This window comes from Geotrypetes seraphini, chromosome 3, assembly GCF_902459505.1.
Source record: "Geotrypetes seraphini chromosome 3, aGeoSer1.1, whole genome shotgun sequence".
NCBI lineage: Eukaryota > Metazoa > Chordata > Amphibia > Gymnophiona > Dermophiidae > Geotrypetes > Geotrypetes seraphini.
In genome coordinates this window covers 291,562,028-291,585,435 of record NC_047086.1, presented here as the reverse complement: position 1 = coordinate 291,585,435, position 23,408 = coordinate 291,562,028, and the positions used below count along the sequence as shown (strand labels likewise).

Here is a 23,408-nt window from a genome sequence, read left to right as displayed (position 1 = left end):
TATATGATTATTTGGTATAGGATTAGGCTGGGGAGGGTATCAATGGGAACTCCACTAACTTGGAACATGGCCAGATTTTATGGTAGAAATCCTGTAAACAGGATGGTTGGATAAGCTGGAGTGAGCTTGGATGGCAACTTCAGCATTTGGAACCTAGGACAATACCAGGTGGACTTTACAGTCTATGACCCAGAAATATGGGCAGCGGCATGGACAAATGAGGTTCAACATGGATAAGTGTAAGGTGATGCATGTCAGTAACAAGAATCTCACACACTAATACAAGATGTCCGGGGCGGTACTTGGAGAGACCCCCCAGGAAAGAGACTTGGGAGTACTGGTTGACAAGTCAATGAAGCCGTCTGCACAATGTGCGGCGGCAAAAAGGGCAAACAGTATGCTAGGAATGATTAAGAAGGGGATAACAAACAGATCGGAGAAGGTTATCATGTCGCTGTACCGGGCCATGATACACCCTCACCTGGAATACTGCATCCAGCACTGGTTGCCGTACATGAAGAAAGACACAGTGCTACTCGAAAGGGTCCAGAGAAGAGCAACTAAAATGGTTAAGGGGCTGGAGGAGTTGCCGTACAATAAGAGATTAGAGAAACTGGGCCTCTTCTCCCTTGAAAAGAGGAGATTGAGAGGGGACATGATAGAGACATTCAAGATAATGAAGGGAATAGACTCAGTAAATAAGGACAGGTTGTTCACCCTCTCCAAGGTGGGGAGAACGAGAGGGCACTCTCTAAAGTTAAAAGGGGATAGATTCCATACAAATGTAAGGAAGTTCTTCACCTAGAGAGTGGTGGAGAACTGGAATGCTCTTCCAGAGTCTGTTATAGGGGAAAACACTCTCCAGGGATTCAAGACAAAGCTAGACAAGTTTCTGCTGAACCGGAATGTACGCAGGTGAGGCTGGTCTCTGTTAGGGCACTGGTCTTTGACCTGGGGGCCGCAGCGTGAGCGGACTGTTGGGCGCGATGGACCACTGGTCTGACCCAGCAGCAGCAATTCATATGTTCTTATGTTACTACCAAAGAGACAATTTAATCATGTATTTTAATGGATATAACTAATGGGCAGACTGGATGGACCGTTCAAGTCATTAGCTACTGTGATTTACTATGTTAGATGCCAAACTGTTGGAAGAAGGGGAGATGGAAGAGATGCTAGATGATGGGGTGGGGTGGGGAAGGTAGAGGAGAGGAGAGATATGCCAGAGCATAGGAGGAGGGGAAGAGAAAGGGTAGATAAAAATGGAGAGGGATGAAGCTGGAATGAATCATGTAAAAAGAGAGGGCATGATCTGGATGAAAGAGGGAGAGGGTAGACAATTTTTGGAAAAGGCATATGCCATATGGAAGGGTGAGAGGACAGACAGTGGATGGAAGGGGCAGAGAAAGAGAGCAGATGCTGAATGGAGGGGAAGAGAAGATGAGGAAAGCTGAAATCAGAGACATGTAAAAAAAGAAATTTTTCTTTGGGATAAATTGGTATTGTAGCTGTGTTGAAGCACAGTTACTTACCTGTAACAGGTGTTATCCAGTGACAGCAGGCAGATATTCTCACATGTGGGTGATGTCATGCACAGAACCTGCCATGGATCATCTAAAAACTCACTTTAAGAAATCAAAAGACTGTCCGTACCGCGCATGCTCAGGTGCCTTCCCACCCACTGCCAGCTCACAGAACCATCAGTTCAGTAACAAACCTAAGAAGCCAAGAAGAGGAGGTGGGTGGGTTGTGAAAATATTTGTCTGCTGTCCCTGGCTAAAACCTGTTACAAGTAAGTGTGCTTTATCCCAGGACAAGCAGACAGCATATTCTCACATGTGGGGACTCCCCAGCTAACAAATAGAGTTGGAAGGAAATTGGCTTCTAATTAGAGATTAAACCTTGGAGAACTTTGTGGCCAAACTGACTATCCTGTCTGGTAATATTGTCTAAACAGTAGTGGGTCGTGAATGTATGAATTGTGGACCAGGTGGCTGCTTTACAGATGTCCTCAATAGGAATGGAGCATAGATAGGCTACTGAAGTTGCCATGGCTCGCACCTTATTTGCGGTAACACAACCTTCTAGCGTCAGACCAGTCTGAGCATAGCAGAACGAGATACAGTCTGTGATCCATGTGGAGATAGTTCTCTTGGTTACAGGAGTTCCCAGCTTGTTTGGGTCAAATGACAGAAATAGCTGAGTAGAAGTTCTGTGGGGCTTGGTTCTGTCCATGTAGCAAGCTAGAGCACGTTTGCAGTTCAATGTGTGAAGCACTGCTTCACTAGGGTGAGCATGTGGCTCTGGAAAAAAACAACAGAAGATTAATGGTTGAGATGATACTTCGAAACAACTTTTGGGAGGAAGTTTGGTGAGTTTGAAGAACCACTTTGTCAGGAAAAAATTAGTATAAGGTTCACTAACTGATTGCTGATGTGAGAGCAATGAGGAAGACCACTTTCCAAGTGAGGTGCTTAAGAGATAAAGTGGACAGTGGTTCAAATGGAGGCTTCATGAGTACTGAAAGCATATTAAGGTCCCAAGCCAGTGGAGGAGGTTTCAGAGGTGGCTTGGTATTGTAGAGGCCGTTCATGAATCTAGAAATCAGAGGATGTAATTCTAAGGGCTTGTTGTTCAGAGATGTATGAAAAATACTTATAGCATTAAAATGAACACTTACTGAATTAGTCTTTAGTCCAGAATCAGAAAGATATAGGAGATAATCCAGTATGGATGGAAGAGGATAGGTCCAGGATCCAGAGATTTGCTACTACACCACAATGAGAAGTGAGTCCACTTGAAGCGGTGTTGTGTGGAAGGCTTCAATAATAGCTGACACTGATGCAGACAGCAAAAGAGTATTTAGTAGTTAGTGGAGAGATACCGTGCTGTGAGAGCTGTGGGTTGCAGAATTCTGCTCAGTTTGTCGGATAATACATTAGATAGACTGCTTTCAGGAAAATGCTGGGCACAATGGCCCAGGACCAGATTTTGATGGCCTCTTCCCCCCTACTTGTTCACATAGAACATGGCTACTTGGTTATCAGTAATTGCAAGCACCACCAATCCACTACATTTCACTTATAATTCAGAATATACTTCTACATTCAAACACAAATTCATATCCATAGGACTCCTGAAGAAGGCATTTTGGTCGAAACATGGACCGTGTTGAGTCCTCTTCATTGTTCAGAGTTGTGGATTATTTTGTTGTTGAAACAATAAAGTCTGCATCAGGAACCTCCACAAAGTCTTTTGTTTTGGATTTTTGTCTCTCTCTGGATACATCGGGTCAGCTTCTTTGGTTGTTTCTAAAAGTCTGTCAAATTTTCCAAGGTTTTTTTCTTTGTTAGTTAATACATCCACCAATTCCTTCCCCTGGTCTTTTTTGAAAACTCTCTGAGGTAAATAATAACACTTAGTAATAACAATAGAATCATGACTTCCTTGAAATATTTTCTTAACAGTATCTCTGCAGAGAGTAATGGACATAATGAAAAATTCAAAAACCTTAAATTATAAGCCCTAGATTGGTTTTCCAACTTTTACAGAGTCCTATATTAGGTGTCGCTAGGAACCCTGATTGCAGATGCCTTGCAATACCTAACTAAAGTCCATGCACAACCCAGATTATGTTAATTAAATGGCATGATAATTGATTGCGCCATTGAGGTTAAATGATTTCAAAAAAATTAACCAAGATGTCCACGCAGAACTCAGAGCAGCGCCTAATGACACCTAAGTTGAGGTGCCCTCCAATGCCTACCTGAAATGTAGTAATGGTTAGGGGCAGAGAATAGGTATGGTTGACTTCAGTCCACTTAGGCATCACTAGGCGTGATTCTACAAGCAGCACCTAGCAGTTGATTGATAACTGTGTGAAGCAATGCCTACAATTTAGGCACACTTTGGCGTACATATGGAATCTGCATCTAGTTTCTTTCTTTTTTTATTAATCTTTATTCATTTTTAAAGCTCACAATAAGTGTAACATATAATACAATCATTTATACTTTAACATCTATAATATAATAAAAGCCTAAGCCGCGCATGCGCACTCCCACCGCGTGTTCCGTTTTCCATGCGCTGTAGAGCACCGCAGGTAGGAGTGCGCATGTGCGCGAATCTCTCTCTTCAAGGCAGATGTTGGCCGCGGCAGCTGTAGGCTGCGGTTGCTGTCGGTGGCTGCAGGCCGCGGCGGCCGAGCATGGAGCCGGGCCGAAGTTTCTTTTTTAACTTCAAAGACGCTGCAGCGGCTCCTCTCACAAGTCACTCCTGCGTCAGAGAAGGCGGCGATCGTGAGAGGAGCCGCCGGGAAGTTACACTGCTGGGGGCTCAGGCTGCCGGGAAGTTACACTGCTGGGGGCTCGAGCTGTTAGGTCCGTGCAGGCTCCTCTCGTGGTAAATGGAGGGAGAGGGAATGCTGCGGCTGCTGGACAGGGAAGTAGGGAAGGAGATAGGAAGAAAGACACAGGGACAGAGGCAGGGAGAGAGACAGACAGACAAAGAGGGCCAGAGAGGGAGAGAGACAGAAAGAAAAAGACAGGGGTAGGGAGAGAACAAACAGAAAGAAATACAGACATATATTCTATCACCAACGGGAGGAAGGGAGACAGAAAGAAAAGAAGAAAGATATAGGGACAGGGAGAGACACAGAAAGACAGACAGACAAAGGGGGTCAGGGAGAGAGACAGACAGAAAGAAAGACAGCAGGACAGAGAGAGAGAGACGGAAATAAAGACAGATAAGACATATATTCTAGCACCCGTTAATGTAACGGGCTAAAATACTAGTCACTTAATATATCATCAAATTCTAACTCGCATTAAATACCCCCCCCCCCTCTCTTATACCCAACAGTTATTCATAAACAAAAGAAATCTTAAAATATTCCCCTTCCCCACCCCACCCTGGACATGTATGAGCAAAAGGGAAAAAATATTTATTCTATGCAGTAATTTCAATCTTTACAGTATCTTATTAATAGCTCCCAAATAACCTAAAATTTTTAAAAATTTCCCTGCTGCATGGCAATTATCCTTTCCATTTTGAATACGTGACACAAAGAGTTTCACCAAAAGCAATAATTCAGCCTATCCCAATTTTTCCAATTATTCATAATCTGTTGTATGGCAACCCCTGTCATCTTGAAGCAGGGACATTAAATCATTTGTTATTCTATTGTCCATTAATACTTGCTTTTTGGAAATCAATATGGGGGTCAAATAAATAATTTGTTAGATAATCCGGTGGCATTATCCTATGACACTGTATTGTTTGGCATCTCAATGAGGGCATCTAAGTTTCTTTCAATGAGTGGAAAGAGTACTTTAACCTTCTGTTTCCCCATCTTAACAAGAAAAAGGGGGAAAAAATAAACATACCTGGAGCTGAAGAGCAACGATATAGATCTCCAAAATCTAAACACTCGGCGTACGTGGTTTCCACTGGGACTCAAGGGGTCTGGCATGCTCCTTTGGCTGTACTCTGTAGCATTTTATCCCTGGGCTGGCCTGCCCAGATGATGGCACTGGGCCCTGGGAGAGAGAATCCATTCTGGCAATTCTTTTGGCTTCGATGTTCAAGTCTCCAGCCTACTTGAACAAAAGATGGGACCTCTCACAGGACACCTCCAAGGACCTCCTCCCGACCAGGCAACAACTCCACTCCTCTACGGTGGCATAAAAAGTCTGCGGTGTTTTATCTGCAGGCCAGCCCACCTGCACCTTAGCTTTTATATCGAAACACACTGTGTAGTGATCTGTGTTGCCCTCCATTCATGAGTACTATCCATCACCATTCATCTGAGCAAAGCCCCTTGTAAGGCCTCCACTATCTCCCTGCTCTGTGTTTTTATTTTTAAAGGGCTGGGGAGTTAAAAGGGTGGGTCTTAAGCAGGGGTCTCAAAGTCCCTCCTCGAGGGCTGCAATCCAGTCGGGTTTTCAGGATTTCCCCAATGAATATGAATGAGATCTATGCGCATGCACTGCTTTCAATGCATATTTATTGGGGAAATCCTGAAAACCTGACTGGATTGCGGCCCTCAAGGAGGGACTTTGAGATCCCTGTTAAGGGTGGGGATTAGTATTTCAGTTTTGTTCTGTTTAGACCAAATCAGCTATGTAGGGCCACAAACAAGCCAGATTTTCAGGTAACACCTAATGAACATGAATGAGAAAGATTTGCATGTCCACTGTTTTCTTGTATTCAAATCTCTCTCATACATAGCTTGAAAATCTGGACAGCTGATTTGTGCACACCACTTAATTGTCTAACAAGCCTAGTCTGCGTAACTATGCCATCTACTAACCCTCTTAGAGATCCAATGTACTTGTCACAAGCTTTCTGAATTCAAGAAAACTTAGGGCAAGTACGTTGGATCTTTATGTGAGAGGAGGGGATAGTAGATGGCATGGTTAGGCAGACTAGATAGACCAGGAGTCCCCAAAGTCTCTCCTTGAGGGCTGAATCCAGTCGGGTTTTCAGGATTTCCCCAATGAATATGCATGAGAACTATGTGCAAGCACTGCTTTCAATGCATATTCATTGGGGAAATTCTGAAAACCCGATTGGATTTGGCCCTCAAGGAGGGACTTTGGGGACCCCTGAGATAGACCATATGGTCATTATCTGGCTCCATGTTTCTATGTTTCAGTAATTGGCAATTAACACCTCATAATTGATGCTAATTGACACTAGAAATTACGCATACAACTTGGCACATTCTATAAAGTGCTGTGCATCAGTTCTAATGTGTGAATCTGAAAAGGGGCATGACCAGTGAAGGAGCATGGGTAGGTTGTGGGTGGTCCTAAAATGTATGCACACAGTTACAGAATACTCCCAATGTGTGCACAAGTTAGGCACTGGTTTTCCTTGGCCTACATAGATGCATCTAAAAATTATGACATACACTGATGCTTAGCATGATTCTATAAAGGTGCGTGTACCTTTTATAGAATCGCACTAAGCGCCATTTTAGTTGGTGCCAAATTTTTGGGTGCCACACATAGAATATGGCCCTAAGCGAGTTGTACATATTATGGAATAGTGTTCTGCTAACACTTATGTTCCTTAATATACACTTAACCACATGAATTCTACTACTCTAATTTATGCATGCATAATCAGTGCATTTATTTAGGTGCCAAGCTACAGAACTGGGGCAGGGGGAGGGGTAGTGCCTACTTCTGAATGTTATTGCTCATTAAACTATGGAATCTAACAGTTTTGCATAACTGTAAGCAAATACCTTTAAGTGGTATTTTTATAATTTGTTAGTCATTTTGAGCGCATACAAGAACTATTTAGCACATTCAGAACTATTTAAGCAGCCAAAGATGGTGCTAGCAACTTAAATAGCATTTAGATGGATAAATCTGAATATTCAGCATAAGATAACTGGTTATCTCCGCTGAATATTCACAGCAGCTAACATTTAACTGGCTATATTGGGCAATAATTGCCCATTTTCAGCACTGACTGACCAAGTTTAATGGCTAATCGGACCATGCAAGTAACAGTCCTATCTTTGGCCACTATAACTTAACCAAGCCAGTGCTGAAAATTGACTTAGCTGGTTAACCTTAAGCAAGCCAACAAAATCCTAGATAATCAATGCCGGTCACCAGAAATGGCCCAGCCTTGAATATTCATAGTCAGAGCCAGACATGGGAGTTAGCCAGCCTGCCTCCTAATGTCTGCATATCGGCCCCATAGTATTTGTAATGATACTAAACTAAGTGATAGCTTATGAGGATTATTTCAGAAGCCTATCCATATGTAAATAGCAGTTTTTACATGTATAGATTGGCTACACGTGCAATCAGTAATTTTACAAAGCTGCTATTTATAAGTGGATATCCGATTTTAAGGGGATGTGGTTTGGGTAGGCTGAAGACCTACTCATGTAATCCCGCACTTTCAAGGGAAATACATGTGGAGAAGTAAAAATATCCAAGACAGATTTTATACCTGCCTGAGGCATGCATAAATGCCAGCTTGAAAGGACAAGCACAAAAGCTGACAGACCCCCCCCTCTGAACACCTCCCAAAAACATGAACATCCATGTCTTCCCTCCTGCAATAAAATGGACGTTCCCCAGTCCCAGAAATTCCAACAGTATCAATAAATATCCTATTCCCACCCCTTCACACCCAGAATGGAATAGTTCACTTTGGCCATTTCATCGCAGGACATTTCAGGTGGCTGGGATGAAACAGCCACAATGATTTGTCTTATTCCGATACCAGACTGGGGCTTAACTCACTCCTGCTGATCTTGGTAGGGGGTCAGGAAACGAGGCTCTAACCCCCTGTTTTACTAAAGTGCGCTAACCGATTAGTGTGCGCTAATCGAATTAGCGCATGCTAAACACTAATGCGTCCATAGACTAACATGCGCGCTAAATTGATTAGCAATCGGTTAGCGCACCTTAGTAAAACGGGGCCTATGTCTTTCCCTGTTGAATTGGCCTCCAATCCCATCTGTGAGGATGGATTACATGGAGGGTTGTGAACTGCAGGCTTCAGACTTTTAAGATGCCAAGGAAATCTAGGAAGATCCAGTTGCTCAGGGGTGGCATAATATAGGCTTTTCCATCTTCCTGTTTTTATTATATTAAACCCTGTACCCTAGCTCCAATGATAGCTTATCCTCCCCCCAGGGCCCGGGCTCCCTGCCAACCACCACAGAGGTGCTGGATTGGGGAGGAGAAGGCATCGTCCCCCCAAACATTGAAATTGGACGATTCATCGCAGCCAGTTCATTGCACTGAAATGGCCACACCAACTCTCTTTGATTCTTACCAGGGGTTTCCCTGGTGTCTAGTGTGAGGCAGCAGTGATCCTCAGTTGAATGCCTCCGAAAAAGGTGACAAAGCAGCTTGACCCCTAACCATAAGACCACTGCTTGGGATCAGATCTGCCATTTTGAACTCAGCGCAAGAAGGGGCAGAGGGGTTCACTCCTGCCCCATTAGACATCATGGCGATCCCTAATATGACCCATAGAGGACCAGGAGAATGAGTATCTTCATTGGAGGAGGGCTGTCTTTGTCAGAGGGGTGTGAGGAATTTTGGGTGGAATGGATTTTGATGCTGTTGTGGGAATAGGAGGGGGAGATGTTAATAATGTTATGAGGAGGGTTTGGAGAATACAAATGTGGAAACCTAGGGTAATCAGGATGCTCTTTTTCTCTATGTGCAGTTGTTTTTTTTTTTTTTTTTAGTATTGCTGCTCCCACTGATTATACCAGCAGATCTTGTGCACTCTTGTACATCTTTATCATATTTAGAGAGGGCTGTGTATTTGACACAGACATACGAAATTCCAGCAAAATAGCAATCATCCCGAGTTGAACATCTCAATTCCTGTCTAAATATTCTACGCAAAATGGGACTTCACATCAGTTTATACTGTTTGATGTACTTGCCAGAAAATTAACTGGCAAGTACATCCGTCTTTATGATTTACTGCAATTAATTCTGTTTCTTCTTTCATTCTTTACTATCTCATTGCCTCAGAAACTAATTTTACCCTAAACTTAAGGCTCCTTTTACGAAGCCGTGTTAGTGGTTTAACGCACGCTAAACTGCCGGCCGCGCTAGATGCTAACGCCAGCATTGAGCTGGCGTTAGTTCTAGCCGCGTAGCACGGGTTTAGCATGTGCTAAAAAGCTGCGTGCGCTAAAACCGCTAACGCGGCTTCGTAAAAGGAGCCCTTAGTAGCTGAATTAAAGTAAACTAGGGGAAGAAAGACTTTCTTAACTTCTGAAAGGTGTGACACAAAGTCTGCAAACTATTTCCATGGTCTTTGAACTTCATTTCATTAAATGATTATTATACGTTTATGATTTCATTGTAGAGCCCAGAAGCTCCACTCCTTAAGGATTGCTGGAAGATTCAATGGGAGGTAAGATGGATGATCGACCTGAAAAAGTTTTCGGAACTTTCGGAGATATTGTCAGTCTCTGTAAATAAAGTATGCATCATTACTCACAGTATACATGCTAGCAGCCTTAATGCTGATACAATTAAAAACATTGTTAATATTGCTGCTGTTTGATCAAAAATGTTTATTATGATTAATCATCCAGTTAATAATTATGATCACAATTAATTGTATTTTTAATCGAGACCGTAGTTAACCAGATAGTGGAGATATTCATCCCCACACCCAGTTAGTTGACCGGGTAAAGTTAGAACACTTATATGCTGTCCTAATTATACCCAATTAGCTAACCAAATGGGCTAGGTAGCAGGATGAATATTGAGGGGGGTGTTAGTTTTGAAGTCCAATTCCAGAGCAACTACACCTACCAAGAGCAGGCACCCCTCCACAAGAGCATTTACCCCTACCTGCATTCCTCTCCCTGCAGAATCTGCACCCCTCCTAATATCTCTCACCCAAAGACCCACATACTCCCTATAGGCCCCCCCCTGGGCTTACCTTAAGAGGATACCCCGGTGGTCTATGATAAGGTTGGCAGGAACAATCCCCAGTCACTCCTGTTTGTGCTGGCTCTGGGTTCAAAACAGAAGCTGCAAAATCTTGCAAGATTACCATTAGATGTTCGTAGCTGCCATTTTGAACCTGGATCTTGCATGGGTAGGAGTGACCTGGGGTTGTTCTTGCTTGTCCTACCCGAGACTACCAGAACATATTTAACATATGCCTGACGGGGGGCCTACAGGGGGTATAAGGGTTGTCTTTGAGAGGGGTTGGATACTTTAAAGGAGGGACTTTTTAGTAGGGGGTTGCTCTTTGGAAGGCTTCACAAAGTGGGTAGATGCCCTTGGGAGAAGCTCTTTAGGAGGTAGATTCTCTGGGGGAAGAGGCTTCAGGAGGGCAGTGGATGTTCAATTCATCCATTCAACCCACAGCAGTGTTTAAAAAATGCTGACTACCTGAGGCTGGAAATGGATCATTAGTATCACATTAGTATTAATTTTAATTGCCATTAAAATTTTCAGGTTTATCTTCATGGTTAATTGCAATTAATCAACAGCAGATAATATTACTCTGCTCATACCCATAAAGTGTAAAATTTAATTCCAAAATGGCCTGTCCAGGCTTATTGAACTGTGGTTGCAAAATTATCATCTTAAGCTACAGTAAATACTGATAAAATAAAAGTGATATGGCTAGGGACTTTTGACACCACCGCTGATAGATAATATACTCTCTTTAAAGAACGTGGGCATGAAAACTTAAACATTGAAGGTGCTTGGCATTTCCTTTGATCCTATGTTGACTTGTGAGTATCATATCGCTTAATTTTTATTTTTTTATTTTGTAATTATTATTTTGTAATGTACGTTTTGTTTAACAGTATGGTATTGAGAGTTCAATGTATTCTTGTTAGGATGCTTCATATCTCATTTTTTCCTCTATCTTTATTTTCCTCTCTATTATTTTGCTAATTTGTTTGTTCTTTGGTACTTTAGTTAGATTGTGAGCCTTCGGGACAGTAAGGGAATTACAAAGTACCTATTCTTTATTTATTTATCTTATTTTTATTGTCTATTTTCTGTAAACTGCTTAGAATCCTAACGGAATTTAGCGGTATATAAGAAATAAATTACATTACATTACATTACATTAATTGACCAAGTAGATTTTCTGGAAACTGAAGCAATTGCACAAAATATGAAAATACTTCTTTTTTTTTACCCAGTTCAGACTTCTGTAGCATCATGGTAGAGAGGAGGGTTGAACAGAGTGTTGGGGTTGATGGCCTGACGAACGGCCAGAGTTTGGGGGAGGGTGATGGCCTGTGAAAGTTATCAGATGGTCTGAGAAGGGAAGGACCGACATGGTCTCTTGTACATTGATTATATGTTAGAACCATCCATATAATTAGCAAATTAGATTATTGTAATTTACTTTATGTTGGTTTCTCCAGGATATTATGTACTCATAGGAGACTGCAGACACTTCAGAAAACTGCAGCTAGATTGATCCTCCAGGCAAACAAATGGAAAAGAGCAACTCCGTTTTAAGACAACTGCATTGGTTTCCTATAGATGTACAAATGCTGTTTAAATTATGTATGTTAATATTCAAAATTATTCATGGTTCTGCACCTTTGCCATTCACATCGATGTTGTCATTTTCTTCCTCCGGGAAAAGTCTTTGTTCAAATGGACAGTTGAAGCTAATTTACCCATATGTTGATGGTGTTAGATACAAATGTGTCTGTTCTCTTAACAATCCCTTACCAACCTGCAACGATTTGGAATGGTTTGCCAACAGAAATTAGGAAACAAACAGTGAAATATTTAAGACACATTTAATACGTAATTTTTCTATTTAAGCAGTATTTAAATGATTAAGAGAGCGTTTTCAATATTACATCCGAATCCAATTTTGGACATTTTGTGAAAAATGTCCAAAAATCCAGTGTCAAGCATGGTAATTTTCAAAACACAAAACAGTCTTTCTTTTTGGTTCAATAATTGTCCTATTTTAGACATTTGTATGCTCAGTGCAAACATACAAAAACAATCCACTGGAACATCTAGGAGCCAGCAGACTTACTAGAATGGCCACACAGACATCCCAGCAGGGCAGCCTAGGAGGCACTATAGTGAACTACACATAATAGGTTCCAGGTATATATCATGTCATAACCCCCTTATATTGTATGACAAGGCCGCCAGGAAAAGCAAAAAATGTACTGTACCCAACTATACATAACCCCCGCTGGATCATCAGGGATTTGAAAGGTACGCTCGGGAGGCAAAAAAATTTTAGAGTCAGCTGGGACAGAAGGCGGGAGGGATCCCTCCTGTCCTGGCCCACCAGGTCTTAGATCAGGTGGAGACGGAGGCCTGCAAGACATTGGGAGGGAGGGGTGACAGGATGCAGAGCCCAGCAGGGAGGAAGGGGACTGAGTACAAAGCCTGGCAGAAGAGGGAGGGAGAACAGGGTACAGAGCCTAGCAGGGAGGGAGGGGACTGAGTGCAGAGCCTGGCAAGGGAGGGAGAGAGGGGGTGCTGGGTGCAGAGTCTGCCAGGGCACTTGAATATTAACACAGTTTATTTTTGAGTCAATCTTTATTCCTCTTATTTTGGGGGGGGGGGAAGGTTACCTCAGTTTATATTCAGGTCGGTTTATATTTGAGTATATCCAAGTTAAAAAAGAAAATTCTATATATATCCCTTTGCCCCCTATAAGAGAAGAGAGCTAGAAAATCAGGAGGAATCTATAACAAGAAATAAAAGAGGAAAAAAACCAATTGGTGCTAAACATGATAGTACCCAAATCCATACTTTATCAGTGCTCCGCTACAACAGGTACATCAGCAACTCTAGGTTGAATACGAAATTTAATATCAAGTAAAGATTGTAATCAACTGATATTCAGTGCTATTTAATTGGCCAGGAATGGTTGGTTAAATAGCATTTAGAGATGACCACTAGTGACTAACCCAGTCACTGGCAATGTCACATTGGCTGACCAGCTATGGTTAGCAGCCAGACAGACCTGCATAAACAGCAGATCTATCTTTGGCCACTATAACTTAGCAGGTCAGCCTATGAATATTGGCTTAACCAGCTGTGGCAAAAGTGACTAACAAAAACCCAGAAATTCGATGCTGGTTGCTAGATACAGTCTGGCATTTAATTTTCAGGTTCGCTGCCCACCACAGGAGTCAGCTGGACTAACATCAACAGTCTGAATATCGAGCCCTAACTATTTAGGGGTAACATTATTAAACCTCACTAAACATTGCACTGGAATTTGAAGAAAAAAAATACTCCATCATTTTGTAAAACCCTGTTCCTTAGAGCCAGTAACTGTACCCTGCATTCCTGTGTCTCTGGATACATCATACTGTCTTATTCAAAAAAAGCACAGATCTATATATTTTTCTAAAACCCATATTCAATATATAAGAACATAAGAATAGCCTTATTGGGTTAGACAAATGGTCCATCTAGCCCATTATCCCGTCTCCGCAGAGGCCAATCCATGTCACAAGTACCTGGCAAAAACCCAAATAGTAGCAGCATTCCATGCTACCAATCCAAGGCAAGCAGTGGCTTCCCCCATGTCTGTCTCAACAGCAGACTATGGACTTTTCCTCTAGGAACTTGTCCAAATCTTTTTTTAAACTAGCTACATTAACCACTCTTACCACATCCTCTGGCAATGCGGTCCAGAAATTAACTATTCTCCGCGTGAAAAAATATTTCCTCCTATTGGTTTTAAAAGTATTACTCTGTAACTTCATTGAGTGTCCCCCCTAGTCTTTGTAAATCTTGATGGCGTAAAAAAATCGATCCACTTTTATCCGTTCTACATCACTCAGGATTTTGTAGACTTCAATCATATCTCTCCTCAGCCGTTTCTTTTCCAAGCTGAAGAGCCATATCCTCTTTAGTCTTTCCTCATATGAAAGGAGTTCCATCTCTTTTAACATGTTAGTTGCCCTTCTTTTAACCTTTTCTAGCAACACTATATCTTTTTTTGAGATAAGAAGACCAGAACTGAATGCAATATTCAAAGTGAGTTTGCACCATTGAGCAATATAGAAGCATTATAACATTCTTAATCTTGTTTACCATCTCTCTTTTAATAATTCCTAGCATCTTGTTTGTTTGATCTTTTTGGGCCACCGCCACACATTGGGCGGAAGGTTTCTGCATATTGTCTACAATGAGGCCCAGATCTTTTTCTTGAGCGCTGACCCCCAAGGTGGACCCTAGCATCTGGTAACTATGATTTGGATTATTCTTCCCAATGAGCATCACTTTGCATTTGTTCACTTAAATTTCATCTGCCATTTGAATGCCTAGTCTTCCGGTTTCCTAGGATCTTCCTGCAGTTTTTCACAGTCTACATGGTTTTTAACAACTACGATAGTTATCTATTTCAAAAGCAAAAGTTACAAGTAGAGTCACCTGATTTTCTACATTTTCTATATCTGTTTCCAAAGAATCTGTTACTTTCAAACTTTCTGGTGTCACTAATTTTATGTTCACCATTTGAAAGCTGCTCAACAGTAACATGTTTTTTGGATTGAAAATAATGAATTCAGCTCAATAGTGGAATTATTTCATCTGGAATTTGAAGAACCTTAGTCAGATATTTTTTTAAAAGTTCTTTAGATGTCATCAAAACTACACATGAAATACAGTGGTGCCTCACACAACGAACTTAATTCGTTCCAGGAGCAAGTTTGTTATGCGAAAAGTTCGTTGTGTGAAACGCGTTTTCCCATAAGAATACATGTAAAACAAAATAATTCGTTCTGCAGCCCTGTTTTCCCATAAGAATACATGTAAAACAAAATAATTCGTTCTGCAGCCCTACATTTCCCTCCCTCCACCTCACCTTATATGCAGAGTTTGCCAGCTTTCTTTTTCACCCAGCCGCACGCTTTCAAAAAGCTGTGCACGCGCAGCTGCTGGAGTTTATCAATGTTCTCCTCTCCTGCAACTTCCGGTTTCCGGTTGCGTCAGAGGAGAAGATTGAACAACAGAGCATGCGCGCATGTGCTGCTCTTTGAAAGTGTATGGCTGGCCGAAAAAGAAAGCCGGAAAACCCGGCATCTAAGGTAAGGTGGAGGGAGATGATGGAACACTGCATTCAGACAGGAGGGTGCTGCTGTTCCCGGCTCACATTAGGAAGCGGCGAGAGTAGTTCCGCCCCCCCCCGGGCCCCTCGGGCGACTTCGTTGTGTGAAACGAAGTTCGTTATAGGGAGCAAGACAAAAAGTTCGTTATGCGCAGCGTTCGCTGTGCGAGGCGTCCGTTATGCGAGGCACCACTGTATTTAAAAAACTCAAATTGAGCTTTCACATTTCATTTTCTGCTCACTCCACTTTTCAATGCATGATACAATCCTTCACAATCTTATTTTATATAGTCTTATCAGGCTCATTTTCAAAAAAGATAGATGTCCAAAAGATAGCATAAACTGGCACTTGGATGTCTTACTAGACAAAATGTCCAAGTCGGCATTTTTAACACTGACTTTCAGGACATCTTTCTGGTTGTTTTGTCTCCACTGCATCTACATCTTAAGGAGGTGTGTTAGAGGTGTGTTTTGGGTGGGATTAGCACTTGGACGTTCGGCAGGGATAATCAAACCTTTACGGCAGGGGCGTCAAAGTCGGTTCTCGAGGGCCACAATCCTGCCGGGTTTTCAGGATTTCCCCAATGAATATGCATGAGATCTATTTGCGTGCACTACTTTCATTGTATGCTAATAGATCTCATGCATATTCATTGGGGAAATCCTGAAAACCCGACTAGATTGCGGTCCTCGAGGACTGACTTTGACACCTGTGCTTTAAGGAAACAGTCTTAGATGTATGGAACTAGAACTGTTTCAAACATGAATAAGGGTCAAAAAGGTGGCCAAACTTACAAGATGACCACTGGAGGGATTAAGGCATGACTCCCCCCCTCCCCGGCTTACTCCTCAGTGGTCATCGACCCCCTCTCCCCACCCAAAGATCTTTTAAAAATAACAGTATTGTCCAATCTGTTCGAACGGCTTATCATCAGCTGATCATGGCAGGGGAATCCCGATCAGCTAAGCCAGTTTCATGGAGACCTGCCGGCTGAACTGATCAAGGATTCCCCTGCTAGGATCAGCTGAACCAGCAGAGAGAAAATGATTCCTATTCCTCACACCCATCAATCCCTCCAGCCCCCCTCCAGAGATAGACGAGTCTCACACACATCCCCGACACCCCCCAAGATCCCTTGACACCCCCACTTTAATCAGCAAACCCCATGATTCCCCAACACCCCCACCTTAATTGGCACCCCCAACACCCTACTGATGAAAGACTGGCAGGAGGGAAGCCCACTCCCTCCTGCTTATAAGGCTACCTCTTCAGAATGATGGGCCTTCCCCTCCCAATGCATCTTGAGATGCATTGAGGTCCCAATTGGCTCAAAAGGCCTTAGGCCCCTCCCACAGCATCCTGCCAAATACTTGATTTCATTTTGGCATTTTTACAGATGCTTTGAAAGAAACATCCAAAGACAATAATAGCTTACCTTTTTAGAAGCCATGGGACTGAATTCATACTCTTTATATGCATCTATATAAGCTGGTGGTATGACGTTTAACTTTATATTTGGAAACTTAATGAAGAATAGAGATGAGAGTTAGTCTACTTGATTTGTTTAGCAGTACAATGATTTATGTGTTAGTAATGTTAATCTTTTAAGCCTTTCTAGCTTATCTATTCTCTTTAAATGTTTATTGATTAACCCCTTACACCTTGGGTAAGTAGAGCTGGCCATATGGTTCACTGATTAGAGCTTGTTGCTAAATAGGAGTCCATTTATTTAATTCCTAATGTAGGTTCTGGCTTTGCATTCATGGCAGGAACAGGAGTATTTTAAAATTAATAAGCATCTTAGCTGACACCCAGTGAAATTCACCAGCAGAGAACTGTTCAGTTCACTTTTCTCTGGTAAGTCTTCACTGACCCCACTGTCCTGAGCATTTGGCCTTCCTACCTCAGTCAGTGCTTAAGTTTATTTGTAGCTTCAATTGTACTATCCATTTTAACTGGGGCTTATAAGACCAATTTTGTACAGAGAATCTAGGTCAGAAAATGGATATTTAGGTTCATGCATGCAATACTGTGATAATAATTTATAAAAGGCTTCTGAATATAGAGCTTTTTATAAAACATGAATAGTGTACTTTTGCTGATCTTGCATAACCAAATCCCAGATGTTAGGTTACACTTATCAGAAGTTAAACCCACAACATGCTAACGCACACGTAGAGAATCCTTATAATTTCTGAATTAAGCTTTATTGAGTAAATATAACATAAGTACTCACAGTAGAATAATTTCTCTGAGGTTAGTTCCCTCTGGGCACAACTTATTTGTTCCAGTATAATACAGAAGTAGTGAAGTTTGGAGGGCAAGAAGGAGAGAGGCAGGGCACTGAAGGATCCAGGTGCCAGAGAGGATAGCGGGACGATTCTCATGTGAAGTTAGATAGAGAGGGGTAAAAACAATGGTCCTCTAATCAAAAAGGGACAGCCGTGTGGTTTGAGCAGCCATATGGTTGGAGACCATGTGGCCTGGGGAGTATTTCAGCAGAGCAAAGGGTCTAAAGCACTTTAGACCCTCGGCACAGTATAATGCCTCCTGAGATTTCAGGAGTGTTGGGACACATTGGTGAGGAGGAAAGTCATCCACGCCATCTGACTGCCTTCAGGACATGCCTTCAGAACGTGCCCTTCGCAGCGAGAGGCATGTCCTGTAGGTAGTCAGCTAGTGTGGATGACTATCGTCCTTGCCGGCATCTCTCCTCCTCTCACCATATCTCCACCAAAGCGGCCAGATGGGCCTCCACGCATGCCAATCAGGGGCTTCCTTAGACTCCTCCCTAAGGAAGTCTCTGATTGGCTCAGGCGCCTCTCAATGGAGGAGCCTGAGGTGCCTGAGCCAATCAGGGCTTTAGGCCCCTCCCTGTGTATCACATGATGCACTGGGGTGGGAGTCTAAGGTCCGCATTGAGGAGCAGGAGGCCGGAGGAGCAGGAAGGACTGAGAAACTCTCCTGCTCCCAACATAAGGGGAGGGGGCATCCGCCAGCTGCTGTCTGGTGGCAGGAGGGAGTGAGCATCCCTCCTGCCTTTTGTTTCACGTGGGGAGTAGGGGGCAGGAAGGAGAGAGAGGGCCTCAATGGCATTTTTCAGTGCAGAGGGGGTGTTCAGCTGGCTGCAGGCAGGCGGAAGAGGAGAGGGCCAATGGCAGGAGGAAGTGGGCATCCCTCCTGCCATTTGTGGGTCATGGGGGGCATATTTGTCCGGGGGGGGCCATTTTATGACAGGTCTGTCTGTCTTTTATTCATTTTTTTTTATGGGACAGATATTTTGCGTGTGTAACACATGCAAAATATCTGTGCCATGGAAAAAAATGAATTAAAAAACCAGGCAGACCTGTTGGTAACCCAGTTACCGACAGGTCTGCAGCAGTTGGGTTTTAGGATAGTAAAACCCAATTCAAAATAGCCAAGCAAATGTTAATGAATCAATCGCTTGGGGTTTTACTAATTTGCATGGGTTAGATTGGATCAGATCGGATCAGACAACATGCGGTAGGTGGGTGGGTAGCAGCGATCGTCGCTAAACCTGTAAAAACAGGTCTAGCGATGATGTCTGACTTTAGTGAATCTAGCCCTGGGTAAGGAGTAAAGGATGCATATGTCCACCATGACTGCTAGTGTAAAAGTTTGCAGTGCTGTAGGTATTAACTAATTGGGTGCAGTCTCTAGATGTTAGGGCTGCCTAAAGTGAAGGGTATGTTAAAGAAGTTTACATCAGTGACCGTGGTTTAAAATCATTACTGCTGTTTTCAAGTTATAGGCTTTGGAAATGCATTTGTGACTATTGGGTTTTAAAAAGTCTGCATCTGGACAAGTAGAAGTCATAAGAGCAGGTTGGTATGTGTCAGGCTTGCTGGCTCCTGTGAAACTGCCAGGCTCCCTGTTCAATAGGGGAGGGTCTGGGAGTTTCTAGGAGCTCAGCTTACAGCAAGACTAGGGCAGCTCTTAGACTTCTTGGAGGGTGGCCTTGAAGAATGAACTCGTACCAGAGAAGATTTAACATTTGTCCTTGGGTGGGAGATTTATCTTTTTGGAGGATATTTGTGATTGCAAAAACCATCTGAGCTGGCAGAAACTGTATATAGGGCTAGATTCACTAAGCCCACCAATCAACTTTTGACCACTTAGCGACCCCTGCAACCCAATTTCCCTCCGATCAAATTCACTAATCTCTGTCCTGATCATCCTATGATCTGCGCATGCAAATGAGGGGGAAAGGCATTCAAATGCAGGCAGGCAGTGATTCACTAAAAAAAAAAAAAAAAAAAGAGGGACACCGACTGGGCTGACCGATCCAAAAATAAGGGACTGCTGAAGACCAGTCACTCAGGTCCTTTCCTACTGCCCTACCTTCTGCTGCTCTGCTCTCAGCCCCGAACTCGTGCTCTCAGCTATGATCTCCTGCCTGCCCCAATCTCCTGCCTGCTCCATCTCCTGCTCTCGCCCCAAATCTCTCCTGCCGCCCAGACTCGCCACCCTGCTCTTGCCCCGAATCTCTCCTTCCGCCCCGACTCTCCTGCCCTTCCCCACAGTGCAAGCCTGTGGGAAGAAAAAAGAAATTTTCTGCTCTGCCAGGCACGGAGGGCCGGCGCATGCACAGACCATCTACAGATGGTCTGCACATGCTCAAGGATCACTGTTCAGCGATCCAATTCAGTTGGTTGGGGGTGTGATTCCAATCATTTGCATGAGGGTGATTTGTGAATCAGCCCCCCCGGACACGGATAGGATCCCTCATGGATCGAATCCAATCCGTGCCCTTAATGAATCTAGCCCTTAGTTGGATTTTGTCCAAGAAACTTAAGTTTGTTTAAGCAAGTGTCCTTTCTATGCTGAAAGAGTAAAAGTTCAGTTGGAGTTTACAATCTTTAGTGTGGTAAGCAAGGGGCATACATATGTAAGAAAACACAAGAAAAGAGGAAATAATTCCTTCCATATTGCAGGAAGTGCTCTCTTTGGGTGGATAATTTTAACTGCATTTTCCATGTAAATGCATAGTACTGATGAAAGAAGATTCTTTTATTTTTTATGAAGCTTCACAATTGGGTGCCTTCATTTGGACTCGATCTTTAGATCTGGATAAGAAGGCTGTGTTTGGCAGTGTTTGGTTTGACAAATATTTCTTCAGTATTACCTACTAGCGCTGCCTGATTTGCTGATTCAAATCGATTCACTTTCTAAAAAAAAAATCGGACTAATTGATTTTCTAAGATGCGGCACTTGCAGTCAGAATAACATGGGCTAGATCGCTGATAAATGTTTTCCTTGTGCATTGTTTGTTGAGCGTTTTATGCTGTTTGAAACTGATATACCTGAATGTTTGTTATTTAATTGTAACAAATAAATAAAGAAGAAGTTTAAAAGATACGGGGAAAGGGAAGGGGTGCTTGTGTGGCCGGGGGAGGGGCGCCACTCACCTTTATTACACTACTTCATGCAACTGATCTCATCTACAGTATGCGTCAAGCATGTCCTGCTGCAGTATGTTTAGCTGAGGTTAGTCTTCTGTGTGTGACTAGCTCTATAAGGTATACATTATATGCATACCTCTTCCCTAAGTCAGTTTTTCTTCTGGACCTCAGTGACACCACTCAACCATTCAAAAATAGCTCATAGAGGTAAGCTTTACGAGTTCACTCATCACTGGTTCCTAATATTTAATTGTCTTAATAAGCTCCAATATATTTCTCTAATGTTTATTTTAAGCATTTTAAGTAGATAACATCTTAAAAGATTCTTTCCATGGCACAATCTGGAAGGACTAGATCTACCATGTTTCACCCAAAGCTTTTTCAAGGATCCTCCCCCTACAATCAGAAGTATATATCAATAATTTATTCCCCTGTCATCTTTTAATATGTGCACCATTGTTCCTGATATTAAAAGATGAAAGGGGAATAAATTATTGGTATATATTTCTGATCGTATGGGAGGATCCTTGAAAGAGTTTTGGGTGAAACATGTTGGATCTAGCCCTTCCAGATCGTGCCATGGAAAGAATCTTTTGAGATAAGTTAATTATTTAAAATGCTTAAAATAAAGATTAGAGAAATATATTGGAGCTTATTAAGACAATTAAATATTAGGGACCAGTGATGAGTGGACCCATAAAGCTTACCGCTGTGAGCTATTATTGAGCAGTTGAGTGGTATTGCTAAGGTCCGGAAGAAAAACTGACTTGGGGAAGAGGTATATATGTATAATCTTATTGTCTCAAAGTATATTCAGTATATATAATTATTAACATCTAAGGAAGAACATAGATATATAAGGTAACCATAAATAAGGTTATATTTACCGTGTATATAGGAAGAGCTCTGAAAACTGCACCAGATTCTCTATCCCCAGTTGTAAAACTTTCCAGATGGACTCTTTTTACCTGTAACAGAAGTCAGTAGAAAGGTTCACCTATCTGTGGGCTCCATTTGCTTAAAAGTGCTATTACAATACATCCAAAAATCCGGCCTGCTTGGGGATCAAGCCAGTCTGAATTTTTGGATTCTATGGATTCTCAGGCAGTACTTCTACAATTCAAAGGAGGGGAGCCTAAGCCCAAAGGAGGGGGGCCTGAGCCTTTCCCTCTGACCCACCTCGCCCCCTCCGATGCACCTTTCTGTTTTCAGAAGGGCGGGATGGGTCAGAGAGAAAGGCAGAGTACAGGCCGGAGGCAGTCTGTACGTAGGGCTGCTGCTAGTATTACACCGTATGTAAACTTTGAAAGAAAGGCGGGAGAGGGGAGATATGACACAGATGTTTAAATACCTACATGGTATATATGCGCTTGAGGTGACTCTCAATTGAAAGGAAACTCTGGAATGAGGGGAGTGTAGGATGAAGTGAAAAGAGAATAGACTCAGAAGTAGCCTCAGAAAATGCTTTTTCACGGAAAGGGTGGTGAATGCTTGGAATGGCCTCCTTGTGGAGGTGGTGGAGGCAAAAAAATGTATCTGAATTCAAGAAAGCTTGAGACAAATATGTTGGATCTCTAAGGGACAGGAGGGGATAGTAGATGGCATAGTTGGGCAGACTAGATAGGCCAGTGGTCTCAAACTCGCAGGCCGGGGCCACATGCGGCCCGCCAGGTACTATTTTATGTTTATCATAATCACAAAAGTAAAATAAAACAGTTTCTTGATCATATGTTTCTTTAGCTATAAATTATTATTAAGACTTAGGGCTCCTTTTATCAAGCTTCGATAGGCGGTTAACGCGTGGAATACCGCACATTCAACTGCCTGCCGCGCTAGTCGCTAATGCCTCCATTGACAAGGCATTAGTTTTTTGGTGTGCTGCGGGGATTAGCGCATGATGAAATGTTCGACGCGCTAATCCCCGTAGCGCACCTTGATAAAAGGAGCCCTTAGCCAAAAGGAGATTTATAAACTATAAAGAGTTTTACCTCATGCAAAATTGTCATTTTTTTAATAAGACATTAACTATTTTTTGAGGCCCTCCAAGTACCTACAAATCCAAAATGTGGCCCTGCAAAGGGTTTGAGTTTGAGACCACTGAGATAGAAAATGAAAGCAGATAAAGACCATATGGCCTATGTTTCTACTATGGAAGGCTTCCTCATTCTGGAAAGGTACAATACGTATATTGGGGGGATTGTGCAGGGAATGGAGGAAGTGTCAAGACATTGACTATGCGGAGTGGGGGTGGGGAAAGAAGACATGTAGTCCTAGATTCTTGGTTGGTCCAGAGGGTGCAATTCAGAAAAGTTTGGATTCTCTGGTGGTTTGAATTTTCGATATCTGAATTTATGGACTTCTACTGTATGTGTGCTTCGGATTTCTGGCATCTGGATTTT

The 23,408-nt window shown here is 42.6% G+C and overlaps 1 protein-coding gene across 7 annotated transcripts in view; it reads right to left on the bottom strand.

Moving 5' to 3' along the window:
* Positions 1 to 9,813: 9,813 nt before the first annotated feature.
* The window catches only part of WDR64 (WD repeat domain 64), a 249,732-nt gene continuing 236,137 nt past the window's right edge, over positions 9,814 to 23,408 (bottom strand). For 4 of the 7 annotated variants that reach the window (XM_033935909.1, XM_033935913.1, XM_033935914.1 and 1 more), the window contains 3 exons: positions 21,897 to 21,977; positions 17,022 to 17,108; positions 9,814 to 9,970 (listed from right to left, as the gene is read on the bottom strand). In XM_033935909.1, the coding sequence (XP_033791800.1) occupies positions 9,884 to 9,970; positions 17,022 to 17,108; positions 21,897 to 21,977 (255 nt within the window). In that variant the 3' untranslated portion in view covers positions 9,814 to 9,883. Of the gene's footprint in view, positions 9,971 to 11,954; positions 12,226 to 17,021; positions 17,109 to 21,896; positions 21,978 to 23,408 lie in introns of those variants that run through there. The other 3 variants (XR_004538666.1, XM_033935910.1, XM_033935911.1) reach the window with 3 other exon arrangements.